At 51.5% G+C, this 17,665-nt stretch overlaps 1 protein-coding gene across 2 annotated transcripts; it reads right to left on the reverse strand.

Moving 5' to 3' along the window:
* Positions 1-16: 16 nt before the first annotated feature.
* COX4I2 (cytochrome c oxidase subunit 4I2) lies at positions 17-13,428 on the reverse strand. Of its 2 annotated transcripts, none has more exons than XM_008995580.5 (5): positions 13,332-13,428; positions 11,841-11,922; positions 8,234-8,398; positions 2,366-2,497; positions 17-271 (listed from the first exon to the last, which is right to left on the reverse strand). In XM_008995580.5, exons 2-5 carry the CDS (start codon positions 11,920-11,922, stop codon positions 135-137), a joined length of 516 nt encoding a protein of 171 aa, XP_008993828.1. In that variant the 5' UTR covers positions 13,332-13,428; the 3' UTR covers positions 17-134. The 2 variants fall into 2 exon arrangements, with proteins under 2 accessions (XP_008993828.1, XP_035154070.1); XM_035298179.2 differs by lacking the exon at positions 13,332-13,428 and adding an exon at positions 12,986-13,044.
* Between the last annotated feature and the right edge of the window lie 4,237 nt (positions 13,429-17,665).

Genomic DNA, 17,665 nt, shown 5'->3' on the forward strand with positions numbered 1-17,665 from the left:
AAGTCTGAAGTGGAGGTTAGAGGCAGAAAAGAACAAACCAGCTTTATTGGGTTAAGGGCAAGGGAGGGGAGAGGAGGGGCTGCCAGAGGCTCCCAGCCAGGGTGGAGCCGCTGGGAGACAGCTGGGGATGCAAGTCACTTCTTCCACTCCTTCTTCTCGTAGTCCCAGTGGGAGGCCAGGCCGTGCACAGGATTGACCTTCATGTCCAGCATGCGCTGCAGCTGCTGGGCTTTCCACTCATCCGTCAAGGTGATAGGCTTTGGAGGATATACTGCAGGGAGTGCATGGGGTGGGGGAACAAGGGTGGCTCAGGATCCTGCCAGCCTTCCTCCACCAGCCAGGGTCTCTAGCCACAGGGTTGGGGTATCTTGCACTGAGGAGCTCCCTCCACCCTGTCTAGCCCCGCACCAGACTCTCTCCTAAAGCTTCATCCAGGCACCGCTGGGTTCTGATCCCAGCTTTGCCTTAGACTCCAAGGACTGTGGGTGCTGGGCCAACGTCCCTCCCAACTCAGTCGCCCCACCTACCTCTGTGGCCCGTGGTAATAAGAGCACTGATTTGAAGACTGCAAATCCCAGCTCCACCACTCCCTTGCTCTGTGACCTTCAACAAGTCACTTCACCTCTCTGAGCCTGTTTCCTTACCTGTCAAAAGCAGGTCCTATCCACTAGGATTGTGGGGACTGAGTATTTCTAAAGCTGTCGGCACAATGTTAGCTGTTGGCACATGTATCCCAAGCACCCGATACATGTTACCTACTGTAATTATATAACTACTGAGTTTGTTCCCACTCACTGTGCAGGGTCCAGGACGAAACAGTTCTTTATACTTTCTAAGGGGGTTGAGAGTAGGAAGTAAGTAAGACTGTTCACTTTAAAAATATGGTAACAGGCTGGGCACAATGGCTTACACCTGTAATCCCAGCACTTTGGGATGCCGAGGTGGGTGGATCACGAGGTAAAGAGTTTAAGACCAGCCTGGCCAACATGGTGCAACCCCATCTCTACTAAGAATACAAAAATTACCTGAGTGTGGTGGTGGGCACCTGTAATCCCAGCAACTTGGGAGGCTGAGGCAGGAGAATTGCTTGAACCCGGGAGGCAGAGGTTGCAGTGAGCTGAGATTGTGCCACTGCACTCCAGCCTGGGTGACAGAGCAAGACTCCTTCTCAAAAATCTATATACATATATCCCTTCCAAGATGCACAGGAGGTGTTGAGCCTTCCACTGGTCCACCAGAGGGATGGGCAGTTAAAATAAAAATTGTTGGAATCTATCCCCAGGGTGTCTGACTAGTGGGGGTGAGAATGTGCATTTCTAGCAAGTTCCTAGGTGGTGCTTATTGGTACACAGAGAACACTTTGAGAACCACTCTTCAGAGGTAATAAAAGTTTAGCTGTACGTGTAACTACCCAGCTAAAGACTACATTTCCCAGCTTCCCTTGTAGCCAGATGTGGTCATGTGATCATTTCTCAGCCTATACCATGTAAGGAGAAGTGGTATGAGCAACTTCTAGGCCTCAAAGAGGAGCGTATCTTCCCTTTCCCTCTTTTCCTTGGCTGGAATATAGGCTTGATGGCAGTAGCTGGAGCAGCCATCTTGCGTGTCAAGGATGCAGAGCAACAAAACAGAAGGAGCCTGCATTGAGGAGTCCCTACATTTGTCTGGATTGCATCTCTGCATTTTGTTGTGAGAAAGCAATACACCACTATCTCATTTAAGCTCCCGTAAGTTGGGGACTCTTTGTTACAGCAGCTGAAACAATATACTGAAAAACAGCCCACGCATGGTGGCTCATGTCTGTAATCTTAGCCTTTGGGAGTCCAAAGAGGGTAGATCACTTGAGGCCAGGAGTTCAAGACCAGTGTGGTGAAGCCTCATCTCTACTAACAATACAAAAATTAGCCAGGTGTGGTGGTGCACTCCTGTAGTCTCAGCTACACAGGAGGCTAAGGCAGGGGAATCACTTGAACTTGGGAGACAGAGGTTCAGTATGTGTGTGTGTGTATATATATATATATATACACACTGAAAAACACACAGTTCATACACAACAATCTAACACCACCATTCATGACTATGAGCCAAACACTGACCTACAACCCTCTCTCATTAAATCCTCTTAAGTACCCTGAGATGAACCATTACTATTCCCATCTTACAGATGAGGAAACTGAGGCCTAGAGAGGTAGCATTCCTATATTCAAACCTAGACAGCCATGCTCTGCCCTTCACCCTACACCTCTTCAGGAAATTTTCAACTCTTCAGACGAGTGCCAGAATGGTTCCTTTAAGAAACTGGTTGGTGGCTGTGACCACAAGGGCACAGCCCAGGACTGCTGCCAGATGAGGTGTTGCCACTCACCGTAGACCCGCTGCCACCAAATCAGCAGAGCTGTGAATCCACAGAAGAAGAAGACACAGCCCATCACTGTCTTCCACTCATTGGAGCGACGGTTCATCTCCGCAAAGGTCTGATGGTACTGGAGCCGGTACACTGGAGGCAGGTGGGTGTGGGGAAGGGCCTCAGGTGCGTCCACTCTAAGTGATCCCTGTCTCCCACTCCCTGGAGCAGATGCTGTTCGTTCAGCAGATTCTTACTGAGCATGTACTATACGTACACATGGTCAGGAACAGGTGACAGCAGTGAATGAGCCAGATGAAAATCCCTGCCCTTGTGGAGCTTAGATGGGGAGATGATGGCAAATGCCAGACAAACTGTTGGGTGGCTAGGGAAGGTGTCTCAGAGGAGGTGGCATTGGAGCTGAGCCTTGAAAAATCAGTGGGAGAAAGCTGGTGAAAGCTGGAAGGAAGTGCAAAGACCCTGAAGCAGGAAGTGGGTAGGGAAAGGCTGAAGTGAGGACCACCATGGCTGGAGTGAAATAGCAAAAAAGACAGAATTTAGCTGGGCGCAGTGGCTCACGCCTGTAATCCCAGCGCTTTGGAAGGCCAAGGCGGGTGGATCACAGGGTCAAGGGTTTCAGACCAGCCTGACCAACGTGGTGAAACCCTGTCTTCACTTAAAAATACAAAAATTAGCTGGGTGTGATGGCACACACCTGTAATCCCAGCTACTTGGGAGGCTGAGGTGAATCGCTTGAACCTGGGAGGCAGAGGTTGTGGTGAGCCGAGAGTGCGCCATTGCACTCCAGCCTGGGCGACAGAGCGAGACTTCATCTCAAAAAAATTTTTTTTTAAAGAGAGAGAGAATTTAGCAAATGAGAGGCTGGCCAGAACCAGTTCACACAAGACCTTGTCAGAATCCAAGGAGAAGAATTTGGATTTCATTCTAACAGAATTAGGGAGGGGATCGAAGGTGGTGGCTGACGCCTATAATCCCAGAATTTTGGGAGACCAAGACAGATGGATTGCTTGAGTCCGGGAGTTCAGCCCATCCTGGGCAACAGAGTGATACCCTGTCTCTACAAAAAATTAAAATATTAGCCAGGTACAGTGGCACATGCCTTGCTCTCAGCCACTGCAGAAGCTGAGGGAAGAGGATTGCTTGACCTTTGGAGTTTGAAGCTACAGTGAGCCAGGATCCCGCTACAGTAATCTCGTAGCTGGGGCAACAGAGTGAGACTGTTTCTTTTTTCTTTCTTTCTTTTTTTTTTTTTGAGACTGAGTCTCTGCTGCTGAGGTTGGAGTGTGTGATCTCGGCTCGCTGCAGCCTCTGCCTACTGGATTCAAGCAATTCTCCTTCCTCAGTCTCCTGAGTAGCTGAGATTACAGGCACCTGCCACCACAGCCAGCTAATTTTTTGTATTTTTAGTAGAGAAGGGGTTTCACCATGTTGGCCAGGCTGGTCTCAAACTCCTAACTTTAAGTAATCTGCCTGCCTTGGTCTACCAAAGTGCTGGGATTACTGATGTGAGCCACCACACCCAGCCGAGACCCTGTTTGTAAATAAATAAGTAAAATAAAAGAATTGGTACATTCGGCCAGGCACAGTGGCTCATGCCTATAATCCCAGCACTTGGGGAGGCTAAGGCGGGCGAATCACACGTCTGGAGTTCAAGACCAGCCTGGCCAAGATGGTGAAACCCCGTCTCTACTAAAAAACACAAAAATTAGCCAAGCGCAGTGGTGGGCACTTGTAATCCCAGCTACTTGGGAGGCTGAGGCAGGAGAGTCACTTAAACCTGGGAGGTGGAGGTTGCAGTGAGCCAAGATCACACCACTGCACTCCAACCTGGGTGACAGAGCAAGACTCCATTTCAAACAAACAAAGAAATAGTATTGAGAAGAGTGAATTTGAGGCAAGGAAGTGACAAGATTGTGCTTTTATTTGACTCAGTTTTTTTTTAATTTTTAATTTTTTGTTAGAGCCGGGGTTTTAACATGACCAGGATGGTTTCAATCTCCTGACCTCATGATCCGCCCACCTTGGCCTCCCAAAGTGCTGGGATTACAGGCGTGAGCCACCTCGCCCAGCCTGCCTCAAACTTTTAACAGAACCGTTCCTGACTTTCTCTTCCTTCATACTAATATTTGTATTCCTTTTATTTATTGCTTATCTTTTCTTCTAGGCTTCAGTGCACTGTTACATTGTTCATATGATGTAAGTTCACCGTTACCTTCCCAACACCTAGAACAGTGTTTGGCTCAAAGCAGGCCTCGAATGGTTATTCCCAGGATGAATGAGTGAATGAGAGTGCCCCTGGAGAAGCCTGAAAAATCAGGCAGGCTCACTGCCCTCAGAGACATCAGACTTCCTGGTGACAGGCTTTCCAGTCTGAGGGAGTTGCTAATGGAAGGGAGGGAGAGAAGTGGGGCTGGAGTTTAGAGGAGTTTTCTTAGAGGAGAGTAGGCAGAACTAAAGATGGCACACTAAGAAATACACATTTGGTACAAAAATTAGCTGGGCATGGTGTCAGGTGCCTGTAGCCCCAGCTACTCGGGAGGCTGAGGTAGAAGAATCACTTGAACCCAGGAGGCGGAGGTTGCAGCCAGCCAAGATTGCACCACTGCACTCCAGACTGGGCAACAGAAGGAAGACTGTATCTCAAAAAAAGAAAGAAAGAAAGAAAAGAAAAGAAAAGAAAAGAGAGAGAGAGAAAGAAAGGAAGGAAGGAAGGAAGGAAAGAAAGAAAGAAAGAAAGAAAGAAAGAAAGAAAGAAAGAAAGAAAGAAAGAAAGAAAGAAAGAAAAGAAAGACAGACACATTTGGTCTCTGCCCCTTCCTGCACAAGAGCTTCTGAAACCCTTGGAACTCAGTTGACAGAGGTGAGAGGAGCATCTCTTTAAAACATTAAAAAAAAAAAATTTTTTTTTTGAGACAGGGCCTCACTCTGTCACTCAGGCTAGGGTGCAATGGCACAATCATAGCTCACCACAGCCTTGACATCTCAGGCTCAGGTGATCCTCCCACCTCAGCCCAACTAGTAGCTGGGAACACAGGTGCACGCCACCACACCCAGCTTATTTTTGCATTTTGTGTAGGGATGAGGTTTCACCATGTTGTCCAGGCTGATCTTGAATTCCTGGGCCCAATCCATCTGCCTGCCTCGGCATCCCAAAGTGCTGGAATAATAGGCATGAACCACCACACAAGGCCTTTTAAAAAAAGTATTTTTTTTTTGAGATGGAATCTGGCTCTGTTCCCCAAGCTAGAGTGCCGTGGCATGATCTCAGTCACTCCAACCTTTACTTCCTGGGTTCGAGTGATTCTCCTGCCTCAGCCTCCCAAGTAGCTGGGACTACAGGTGTGCACCACCACACCCAGCTAAATAGCCTAGCATGGTGGCTCACACCTGTAATCTTAACACTTTGGGAGGCTGAGGTGGGCAGATCACGAGGTCAGGAGGTCGAGACCAGTCTGGCCAATATGGTGAAACACTGTCTCTATAAAAAATACAAAAATGTCTGGGTGCAGTGGCTCATGCCTGTCATCCCAGCACTTTGGGAGGCTGAGGCGGGCGGATCACTTGAGGTAAGGAGTTCGAGACCAGTCTGACCAACATAGTGAAACACTGTCTCTACTAAAAAAATATAAAATTAGCCAGGTATGGTGGTGCACACCTGTAATCCCAGCTACTTGGGAGGCTGAGGCAGGAGAATCATTTGAACCCAGGAGGTGGAGTTGCAGTGAGTCCAGATCGTGCCATTGCACTCCAGCCTGGGCAACAAGAGCAAAACTCTGTCTCAAAACAAACAAACAAACAAAATATTAGCTAGGTGTGGTGGGGCCCACCTATAGTCCCAGCTACTCGGGAGGCCAAAACGGGAGGATTGCTTGAGCCCAGGAGGCAGAGGTTGCAGTGAGTTGAAATGGCGCCACTATACTCCAGCCTGGGTGACAGAGATCTTGTCTCAAAAAAAAAAAAGAAAAAGAACTTGTTAACTCAGCTGTGAGACTTCACTGCAACTCACCAAGCATCCCATCACACCTTCAGTTTACCTAATGTGGTACAGCAGCTAAGGGTGAAACCCTGGTGCCTGTGTGGTTCAAATCTTGCCTCCACCACTCTCTAGCCATGCGACCATTTTAAGTGACTGCGCCTCGGTGAGCCTCAATCTCTCAAATGTGAGTTAACAAGAGCACCTACCTCCACAGTGGTGCCTGCTACATGTAAGTGTACAGTACATACTAGGGATGGCGTGCATCACCATCTTGCTTGGGGAATGCCTTCCTTCCTTCCTTCCTTCCTTCCTTCCTTCCTTCCTGCCTTCCTTCCTTCTTCCTTCCTTCCTTCCTTCCTTCCTTCCTTCCTTCTTCCTTCTTCCTTTCCCTCCCTCTCTCCCTCCCTCCCTCCCTCCTTCCTTCCCTTTCCCTCCCTCCCTCCTTCCTTCCTTCCCTTCTTTCTCTCTCGTTTCTTTCTTTCTCTCTCTCTCTTTATTTTTTCCCCCTTTTTTTTTTTGAGACAGGCTCTCACTCTGTTACCCAGGCTGGAGCGCAATGCAGTAGCACAATCGCAGCTCACTACAGCCTCAGCTCGCCTGGGCTCAAGCGATCCTCCTGCCTCAGCCTCCCAAACAGCTGGGACCACAGGCGTGTGCCACCATGCTCAGATAAAGAGTGTCAATTTCTGGAATGGATGAAAAGAAGACCAAGATTGTGTGTGTGTGTGTGTGTGTGTGTGTGAGAGAGAGAGAGAGAGAGAGAGAGGAGCTGAGAGAGGGCTGGAAATGCAAGCTCACAGGCAGGAACGGAGCCTGGCTGGCTCACAGCTGCATTCCCAGTGCATGGTATTGTAGTAAGTGCTCAGTAAGATGCTGACTGAATGAATGAATGTGAGAAGCATGAGCCTCTCCCTACTGGGAATTCCCTGAAATGCTGGATGTTAGGCTGAGTATTCCCATTCATGGAATGAGAATCAGGTGCTCCAAATATCAAAGGGTCAGTCCAGGGGCACTCTGGTGGGCATGACAAGGGCCACACATCCTTCCAGCCTCAGGGTCAGAGGGCTCCTCCCCAACCACCTTATCTGCCTCTCTGTCCCATCTCCCCCACACCACTCAATGCCAGGACCCTCCACAGTCTGCTGCTCTGACACCCTTCCCCATGCAGTTCCCACTCCCTGGCAGTGCCCTCCTCTTCACCCTTCAAGGCCAGCTGGAATGTGCCCTCCTCTAAGAGGCCCACCAGGATTTCACCTCACAGTTCTTGAACACATCTCACCCTAGCCACATATTCTGTATTATAATTATTGGGTCTGTGTTGGTTTTCCCCACAGGACTGGGAGCACCGTGGGGGTAGGAACGAGCCAGGTGATTCGCCTCGTGTCCCCAGCAATGCCTAGCATCAGGCTGTGCACAAATAGGTGAGTGAATAAAAAAATGAACAAGGGCTGGACGTGGTGGCTCACGCCTGTAATCCCAGTACCTTGGGAGGCCGAGGCGGTGGATCACAAGGTCAGGAGATTGAGACCATCCTGGCCAACATGGTGAAACCCCGTCTCTACTAAAATACAAAAAGTTAGCCGTGCGTGGTGGCACACGCCTGTAGTCACAGCTACTCAGGAGGCTGAGACGGGGAACCTCTTGAATCCAGGCGACAGAGGTTGCAGTGAGCCGAGACAGCACCACTCCACTCCAGCTTGGTGTCAGAGCAAGACTCCGTTTCAAAAAAAAAAAAAAAAGAAATGGGCAAATGCATCACCTTCACCCCTCAGGTGTTTGGAGGTTTCTCGGTGTACTGGGGCCTCTCTCTGCCCTCTGATCCCTGACAGGCCCTAATTTCCAAAGTCAGCCCGCAGCCCACTCTCTCCAGCCAGCTCCACCCTGACACCTACAGGCCACCTTTTCAGCATGGCTCAGCTGGGTCCAGCTTCCTTTCTCCTTCTCCTTCAGGGCCTGCTGCTCAGCACTGAGCTCTGTGCAGAAGGGCTCTTCTGGCATGGGGTAGGAGCGCTGGGCATACCAGTTGGCATAGGGGGGCATCTTCCCCTCACCACGGGCTGCAGACACAAAGAAGGGAGCTGAGTCCAGGCTGCCCCTGGGACACCCTTTCTCTAACCATATTAATAAAGAAGGCATTTATTGAGCACCTACTTGTGCCAGGAGCCATTCTAAAGCCTTCAGGTGAGTGGACTCATTTACTCCATGTCACTCGGAGCCAGGTGATATTTTCATCTCCATTTTACAGATAAAGAAACTGAGGATCCCATGTGGCTAACATGGTGAGACCCTGTCTCTACTAAAAATACAAAAATTTGCCTGTAATCCAAGCTCCTTAGGAGGCAGAGACAGGAGAATTGCTTGAACCCAGGAGGCAGAGGCTGCAGGGAGCCAAAAATGATGCCATTGCACTCCAGCCTGGGGACAGAGCTAGACTCATCTCAAAAGAAAAGAAAAAAACAGAGCAGTTAAGTGACTTGCTGAAAATCACAGAGCAAGAATGAGCAGGCCGGCACAGTCACTCACTCCTGTGATCCCAGCACTTTGGGAAACTGAGGTGGGTGGCTCACCCGGGGTTAGGAGATTGAGACCAGCTTGGCCAACACGGTGAAACCCTGTCTCTACTAAAAATACAAAACAATTAGCTGGGGCTGGTGGTGCATGTCTGAATCCAGCTACTTGGGAGGCTGAAGCAGAACTGCTTGAACACAGGAGGCGGAGGCTGCAGTGAGCTGAGATAGAGCCACTGGACTCTGGCCTGGGTACCGAGAGTGAAACTCCATCTCACAAACAAAGATCAAATAAAGCCAGGTGCGGTGGCTTATGCCTGTAATCCCAGCACTTTGGGAGGCCAAGGCTGGTGGATCACCTGAGGTCAGGAGTTCAAGATCAGCCTGGTCAACATGGTGAAACCCCGTGTCTACTAAAAATTCAAAAATTAGCTGGGCATGGTGGTGGGCGCCTGTAATCCCAGCTACTCGGGAGGCTGAGGTAGGAGAATCACTTGAACTCAGGAGGCGGAGGTTGCAGTGGGCTGAAATCACGCCACTGCGCTCCAGTCTGGGTGACAGAGCAAGACTCTGTCTCAAAAAAAAAAAAAGGAGGGCCAGAGCTCCAATTCACTCCCTCTGGTTTCAAATTCCACACGTTCTTTGGAAATACCTGAGGTGAGGAGGTCATGTCAGGCAGAGGCAATGGGTGGGTAGAGATTCAGTGACAGAAACCTGAGATGCCAGGTGTGAAATTGCCCAGCAAACTGTGAAGCACTCTGCACATCCCTTTAATGAATGGCCAAGGACCCAGCTTTGGAGTCAGCTGGTTTTAAACTTCAGTTCCACTTTCTCCCAGATCCAACAAGCCCCTTTACCTTGCTGTACTTCAATATCCTTGTCGGGAAAGTGGGGAAAACAAGAGAACCTAACTCATTAATGTGGGAAGCTTCAAGAGAATACACTCAGGCCGGGCCGGGAATGGTGGCTCACACCTGTAATCCCAGCACTTTGGGAGGCTGAGGTAGGCAGATCCCTTGTGCCCAGGAGTTCAAGACCAGCCTGGGCAACATGGGGAGACCCTATATCTACAGAGTTTTTAAAAATAAGCCGAGCATGGTGGCACTTGCCTATAGTTCCAGCTACTGAGGAGGCTGAGGTGGAAGGCTTGCCTGAGCCTGAGTAGTTGAGTCTGCATTGAGCTGTGATGGCGCCACTGCCCTCCAGCCTGGGCAACAGAGTGAGACTCTGTCTTAAAAAAAAAAAGAGCTGAGCGCAGTGGCTCAAGCTTGTAATTCCAGCACTTTGGGAGGCCAAAGTGGGCAGATCACGAGGTCAGGAGTTTGAGACCAGCCTGTCCAATATGATGAAACCCCATTTCTACTAAAAAATACAAAAATGAGCTGGGTGTGGTGGTGCACCATGCCTATAGTTCCAGCTTCTCGGGAGGCTAAGGTGGGGAATCACTTGAACCCGGGAGGCAGAGGATGCAGTGAGCAGAGACCCTGCCACTGCACTCCAGCCTGGGCAACATAGTGGGAAAAAAAAAAAAAAAAAAAAGAATACACTTAAGGCCGGGTGCAGTGGCTCAAGCCTGTAATCCCACTACTTTGGGAGGCCGAGGTGGGTAGATCACAAGGTCAAGAGATCGAGACCATCCTGGTCAACATGGTGAAACCCCGTCTCTACTAAAAATAAAAAAATTAGCCGGGCATGGTGGCACGTGCCTGTAATCCCAGCTACTCGGGAGGCTGAGGCAGGAGAATTGCCTGAACCCAGGAGGCGGAGCTTGCGGTGAGCCGAGATTGGGCCATTGCACTCCAGCCTGGGTAACAAGAGCAAAACTCCGTCTTAAAAAAAAAAAAAAAAAAAAGAATACACTTAAAAGGCTTCCTGAGGCCGAGTGCGGTGACCCACACCTGTAATCTCAGCACTTTGGGAGGCCGAGGCTGGCAGATCATGAGGTCAGGAGATAGAGACCATCCTGGCTAACATGGCGAAACCCTCTCTCTACTAAAAAAATACAAAAATATTAGCCAGGCATGGTGGCATGCTCCTATAGTCCCAGCTACTTGAGAGGCTGAGGCAGAAAAATCACTTGAACCCAGGAGGCCGAGGTTGCAGTGAGCCGAGATTGCACCTGCACACTCCAGCCTGGATGACCAAGAGAGACCCTGTCTCAAAACAAACAAACAAACAAAAAGGCTTCCTTCGGTGCCTGGCACACAGCAGATGCTCAGTAAATCATTCTGTTTAATGGAGGTTGGTTTTACTACTGGTCTCCACTTCTGGAAGCTCTCCATGACGGCTCTGCCCTCAAACGCTCCCTATGGGTGCCCAGAATATGGCTGGACATTAGGCTCGGTCTCAACAAAGCTTCTCTTCACAGCAGAGGTGCCCACAAGGAGGGCACTGGTACCCCCTTAATGGGAGAGTGTTGGAGCTGCCTAGGGCAAGGAATCCTGCCTCTTCTAATATTCAGATCTTTGGGCCTGAGTTTCTTCATCCACGAAAGGGAGATAACACCACGTCCACCTCACATGATCGTTGTGAAGTCCATACGTTAATCCACATAAAATGTTTAGCATAGCTCGGGGTACTAGTAAGGGCTCAGTGACAAAATTATCTTTTTTATTCTCCACCAGTCAGCAAGGCCCTTCTGCTCTCTGGCTGAAGTCTCTCCTGCTTCAGGTCTGTTTCTTCTGACTAGCATTGAAGCTAGGGTCTGGGTAGGAGGAGCCAGGGTTGGCATCCTTCACCTCAGGGCACAAGGCCTAGGGGCCTGAGTCAGGGGCTGGCTCCTAAGGAAGCTTGGCATGGAGACGGGCACTGTCGGCTTACCCGTGGGCTCCATTTCCTGGAGAAATTTGGCCTTGGACCAAGGAATGGGATCATGGGAAGTGTGGTAGGGACAGGCCCAGGGTGGCATGGAAGGGCAAAGGGGACAGCCTGCAGAGGGGAGCCCTGCCCCTAGCTCTGGAGTTAGGCTGAGAGGCAGGAGTCCAGGTCTCACCCGGGGCTTCTGGGCTGTGCATCTCTCGTCTTCCACGTCCACCTTTCCTCAGCATCAAGCTCCAAGCAGCTCTGGAGAGCATCTGGGGGCACGGAGGTATAGATGAGCTCTGTCCCCATATTACCCTTGGCCCCCACACCGCAGGGCCAGATGGAGAAACCCTTTCCACTGGTATGGTAGTGGCAGGGGTCCCAGGGTTTCAAGGTTACCCTCATGCCCTTGACCCTTCTCATTCTGTCTGATAGCCCTGGGGATGGGGTGGTCAATGTGGGTCCTAGACCTTTGGAACCCCTTCTTGGGACCTCAATTCACCATCTGAGAAGTGGGAGGAGGCCTAACTCTTGGGGCAGGGTCTCAGGCATGTGAGGCTGAGGGCTTGGGTTCTGGTGCCAGCCCCAGCTCAGTCTGGCCAGATTGGAGAATCCCCCTGAGTTATTTGCTTCCCAGACGAAACTGGGTGGGGGGCCAGGTGGAGAGGGAGCAGGTCCTGAGGCTCTCTTCCCCGCAGGGCCATCTGCAGAGGCTCTAGCACCAGCAGGACAGATAGACGCCCCACCCCTTCCCCCCTAATTGGGTGCCTACGTGCACATAGAGCCTGCTCTGCTGGATCTGTTGGTTGGAGGGGGGCGCGGGGGGCTGAGCTCAGCCAGACTGGCTCAACCCAGTGCCCCAGCCCCAGGGAAGACTCGGGGTTTGGCAACCATGTAGGTGGGGAGGGGCTTTAGAGGACGGGGACTTAACTGGGTCAGAGGGAGGGAAACACACACCTGGGGAGAAGGGGGTCCCACATCTAGGGAGAGAGAGGGGCACTCAATAAACAGAGTGGGGGAGGGGGCACACCACAGGTGATAAGTGGGAGGAGGCAGTCCGCACTTCTGGGAAGGAGGGGCTCTGGCCAGTGATTATGATGAGTGGGTGGGAGAGCCCCACATAGCGAGAGAGGGAGGGTGTAATCTGTATTTGGGGAAAGAGGTGGCACTCATAAGCAGAGGATAACTCCCAAGGAGTCCTCAGCTCCCACCTGCAAGAAGCCCTCCTATGACAGAGACCACTCGGGGCATGACCCCGCGGCGAGGGCAGGAGACCGAGCCACGACTCCAACCCGCGCAGGCTTGGGTAACGGGGTCCACCCCCAGCTCACTCACCTCGCCGGCTCCGCAGCAGTAATGCGACCTGGGTCTGCCCAGCGAGCGACGGAGAACCCGCTCCGGAGGGACCTGAGCGCGGGCGCCCGCCCCCGGCCCGCCCCACAGCCTTTCCCAGAGCCGCCCCCGCGTGGGAACGTCCTGCTTCAGCCGGGCGTGGGAGCGCCCAGCTTGCGTCCCTGGGGGCACCTCGGCTTACAGCGTTGGGGGAAGGACTGCAGAGCGACTCCTGAATCAGCGTCCCTACCCCTGGGGGTCCTGCCTCTGGAGACCCTCTGCAGACAGTAGTCGCATGAACAGGGTGTCCCTGCCTCCTCCACCCACCCCTCCTTGCAGTTTCTCCCACCTGGGATGTTCTCTTCAGGCCTCTGCAGACTCAAATCTTGCCAACCTTCCAGCCAGGCGCAAGGCCTCCTACTCCAGAAGCATCTATTAGGCAGGTCGCGGTGGCTTACACCACCCAGCACTTTGGGAGGCAGAGGTGGGTGGATCACCTGAGGTCAGGAGTTTGAGACGAGCCTGGCCAGAATGGTGAAACCCCATCTCTACTAAAAATACAAAAGTTGGCAGGGCGCAGTGGCTTACGCCTGTAATCCCAGCAATTTGGGAGGCTGAGGTGGGCAGATCAGGAGGTCAGGAATTTGAGACCACCCTGACCAACATGGTGAAACCCTGTCTCTACTAAAAATACAAAAAATTAGCCAGGCATGGTGGCAGATGCCTGTAATCCCAGCTACTCGGGAGGCTGAGGCAGGAGAATGGCTTGAACCTGGAAGGCAGAGGTTGCGGTGAGCCGAGATCACGCCACTGCACTCCAGCCTGGGCAACGGAGTGAGACTCTCTTGTTCTCAAAAAAACAAAAGAAGAAGAAGAAGCATCTATTAATATTTCAAGCACCCGGGAGCTGGCCTGGGGTGTGCTACCTCTACCTTGCCCCTACACCCAGTGACAGGTAGTGAAAAAGCCTGTCTCTGGGGTTTTAATCTTAGCTGTGTGACTTTCAACAAATGGCCTAACCTCTCTGAGCTCCTCTTACCTTTCCCGTGAAAGGAAGCTCATGATAGTTCCTACTTAACAAGCTGTGATCAAGACTGTCAGTTAATAGACAAGACTCGGCCGAGACCCACCATTGCACTCCAGCCTGGGCAACAAGAGCAAAAATTCCATCTCAAAATAACAACAAAAGAGAGGCCATCTTGGCCAGCATGCCATGCATGGTTAGAGGGGAGGCTGGATGGAGGGAGAGGTGGGCTGGACCACCAAAAAGGACCTATAGGCCTGGTGAGGAGCTTGGATTTTATTCTAAAGGTGATTAAGCTGGCATGGTGGCACACCCCTGTAGCTACTCAGAAGGCTGGGGTGGGAGGTAGAGGTTGCAGTGAGCTGAGATCGCACCACTGCACTCCAACCTGGGCGACAGAGTGAGACCCTGTCTCAATCAATCAATCAATCAATAGGGCCAGGTGCAGTGGCTCTTACCTGTAATCCCAGCACTTTGGGAGGCCAAGGTGGGTCTCAGAGATCGAGACCATCCTGACCAACTTGGTGCAACCCCATCTCCACTAAAAATACAAAAAAATTAGCCGGGCATGGTGGTAGGCCTCTGTGGTCCCAGCTACTCGGGAGGCTGAAGCAAAAGAATCCCTGAACCAGGGAGGCAAAGGTTGCAGTGAGCTGAGATTGAGCCACTGCACTCCAGCCTGCATGACAGAGCGAGACTCTGCTCAAAAAAATAAAATAAAAAGAAGGTGGGAGGCAATCAAAGAAGAGGAGTGATGTGTTCCAATGAAGCAGAGCATGAGTTCAGTAAATGTGGCCTGAAACTGTTAGTATACAGATGGTGGACGAATGGGTGAGGGCTGGAAGTCCCCTCGGTGGCCTGAAGACCAAAGCTTTCCAGGTCTCCTGGCTCTGGGACCATGAGGTATGCCCAGCCCTCATGCCTTCCATCAGGGTTCCTACAGGCTAGTGAGGCCATAGGGGCCTGCTCCAGACAGTTGCTAAAGTGAGGGGCTGGCCAGGTGCAGTGGCTCATGCCTGTAATCCCTGCAGTTTGGGAGGCAACACAGGCAGATCACTTGAGGTCAGAAGTTCGAGACTAACCTGGCCAACATGGTGAAAACCCGTCTCTACTAAAATACAAAAATTAGCTGGGCATGGCAGCGGGCACCTGTAATCCCAGCTACTCAGGAGGCTGAGGCAGGAAAATCGCTTGAACGAGGTGGAGGTTGCAGTGAGCCGAGATCACACCACTGCACTCCAGCCTGAGCCACAGAGTAAGACTTCATCTCAAAAAATAAAAAATATCTGGCCGGGCGCGGTGACTTACACCTGTAATCCCAGCACTTTGGGAGGCCGAGGTGGGCGGATCATGAGGTCAAGAGATTGAAACCATCCTGGCCAACATGGTGAAACCCCGTGTCTACTAAAAATACAAAAATTAGCTGGCTGTGGTGGCACACGCCTGTGGTCCCAGCTACTTGTCAGGCTGAGGTGGAAGAATTGCTTGAACCCAGGAGGTGAAGGTGGCAGTGAGCCGAGATTTTGCCACTGCACTCCAGCCTGGCAACACAGCAAGACTCTAGTCTCAAAAAAATAAATAAACAAAAATAAAATAAAAAAGAACCACCCCTGCCAGGCGCAGTGGCTCACACCTATAATCCCAGCTCTTTGGGAGGCCAAGGAGGGTGGATCACGAGGTCAAGAGATCGAGACCATCCTGTTCAACAAGGTAAAACCCCGTCTCTACTAAAAATACAAAAATTAGCTGGGCATGGTAGCGCGTGCCTGTAGTCCCAGCTACTTGGGAGGCTGAGGTAGGAGAATTGCTTGAACCCAGGAGGCGGAGGTTGCGGTGAGCTGAGATCGCGCCATTGCACTCCAGCCTGGGTAACAAGAGTGAAACTCCATCTCAAAAAAAGAACCACCCCTTACCTCTTGGTTGCTGACCAGGGTATTCTATAGAGTAGTCCTGTGAACAGAGGACAGGGGAAGACACTCCTTCAAGAACCTGGAGGAGATCGTGCCTTGTCTTTTTTTTCCTCTCTTTCTTTAAGCTTTGTAGAGACAGGGTCTCACTATGTTGCCCAGGATGGTCTTGAACTCCTGAGCTCATGACATCCTTCCGACTTGGTCTCCCAAAGTGCTGGGATTATAGGCGTGAGCCACCACACCAGGCCTAAGGTCATGAGTCTTGCCAGACCTTTTTCAGGATGGCTGGGAGCGTGGTGGGTGCACTGGAGTGAGTGGCCTATGTCTATACATGGCTCTACTGCAGCCACTCTGAGTGGCCAAGTGGCACCACTTGTGGGCCTCAGTTTCCCCGTGTCCTCAAGTTTCATAGAGCCTCCCAAGGGAAGGCATCTGGGGAAGGCGACCCTCTGTTCTTCCCTGTGCTCTTCCGTCCCCGCCTCTGTGGGAACTTCAGGCTCCCAAATTTGAGTGATGCTGTGATGAGGAACATCTGTGGGGACAGCCCACCCCCGGCTGAGGGCCATGGGGTGGAGGCAGGCCCTGAGCGGCTCGCAGGGACTATAGCCTGCAGGGCGATCGTGGAGCCTCCTTTCGACGTCCTGAACCTGGGAAGAGACAGACTGTCCCTTAAGGCTGGCCACTCGGGGTCCCAGAGCCAAGGAATAAGGGTCTTCTCCTGGAGCCATGGTACGTCCAATGGTGGAGGGGGCTCTGGACGGGGGATTTCAGGCCACTCCTCGGGATAGGCCCAACATGCGAGAGCCCTGGGATGGGACAGGCTGAGACCTGCCAACAGCAGGGATGGCAGCTCGAGCTCACTCTAGGGAGGCCCTAGATTCTGCCCAGAAGCAAAGACCTGAGCCACAGGAGCCCCCAAATTCTGCCCAGAAACTAAGACCTGAGCCACAGCCTCAGATCGCCCTGCCAGCGGGACCCCACCCGCCTCAGCCTCCCAAAGTGCTAGGATTACAGACATGAGCCACCGCACGTGGGCCGTTGGTGCAATTGTTAATCATACTTTTGAAAAACCTCAAGCCAAACATAGTGGTACGTGCCTGTACTACTCAGGAGGCCGAGGTGCTTGAACCTAGGAGTTTGAGCCCAGCCTGGATAACATAGCAAGAACCTGTTTCTAAAAAATAAAAAATTTCACCAGCTGTGGTGGCTCACTCCTGTAATCCCAGCACTTTGGGAGGCTGAGGCAGGTGGATCATGAGGTCAGGAGTTCAAGACCAGCTTGGCCAAGGTGGTGAAACCTGGTTTCTACTAAAAATACAAAAAAAAAAAAAAAAAAAAAATTAGCTGAGCATGGTGGCAGACGCCTATAATCCCAGCTACGCAGGAGGCTGAGGCAGAGAATTGCTTGAACCCGGGAGACGGAGGCTGCAGTGAGCTGAGATTGTGTCACTGCACTCCAGCCTGGGCAACAGAGCGAGTCTTGGTCTCAAAAAATAAAAATAAATAAATAAATAATTCAATTTCCTGTTGTTTATTGATATTATATAGAAATTTGGCTGGACGCAGGGGCTCATGCCTATAATCCCAGCACTTTGGGAGGCCGAGGCAGGCAGTTCACTTGAGGTAAGGAGTTCAATACCAGCCTGACCAACATGGCAAAACCCCATCTCCACTAAAGATACAAAGATGAACTGGGTGTGGTGATGCGAGACTGTAGTCCCCGATACTTGGGAGGTTGAGACATGAGAA

The sequence above is a fragment of the Callithrix jacchus genome, chromosome 5 (assembly GCF_049354715.1).
Source record: "Callithrix jacchus isolate 240 chromosome 5, calJac240_pri, whole genome shotgun sequence".
In the NCBI taxonomy this organism is placed as follows: domain Eukaryota; kingdom Metazoa; phylum Chordata; class Mammalia; order Primates; family Cebidae; genus Callithrix; species Callithrix jacchus.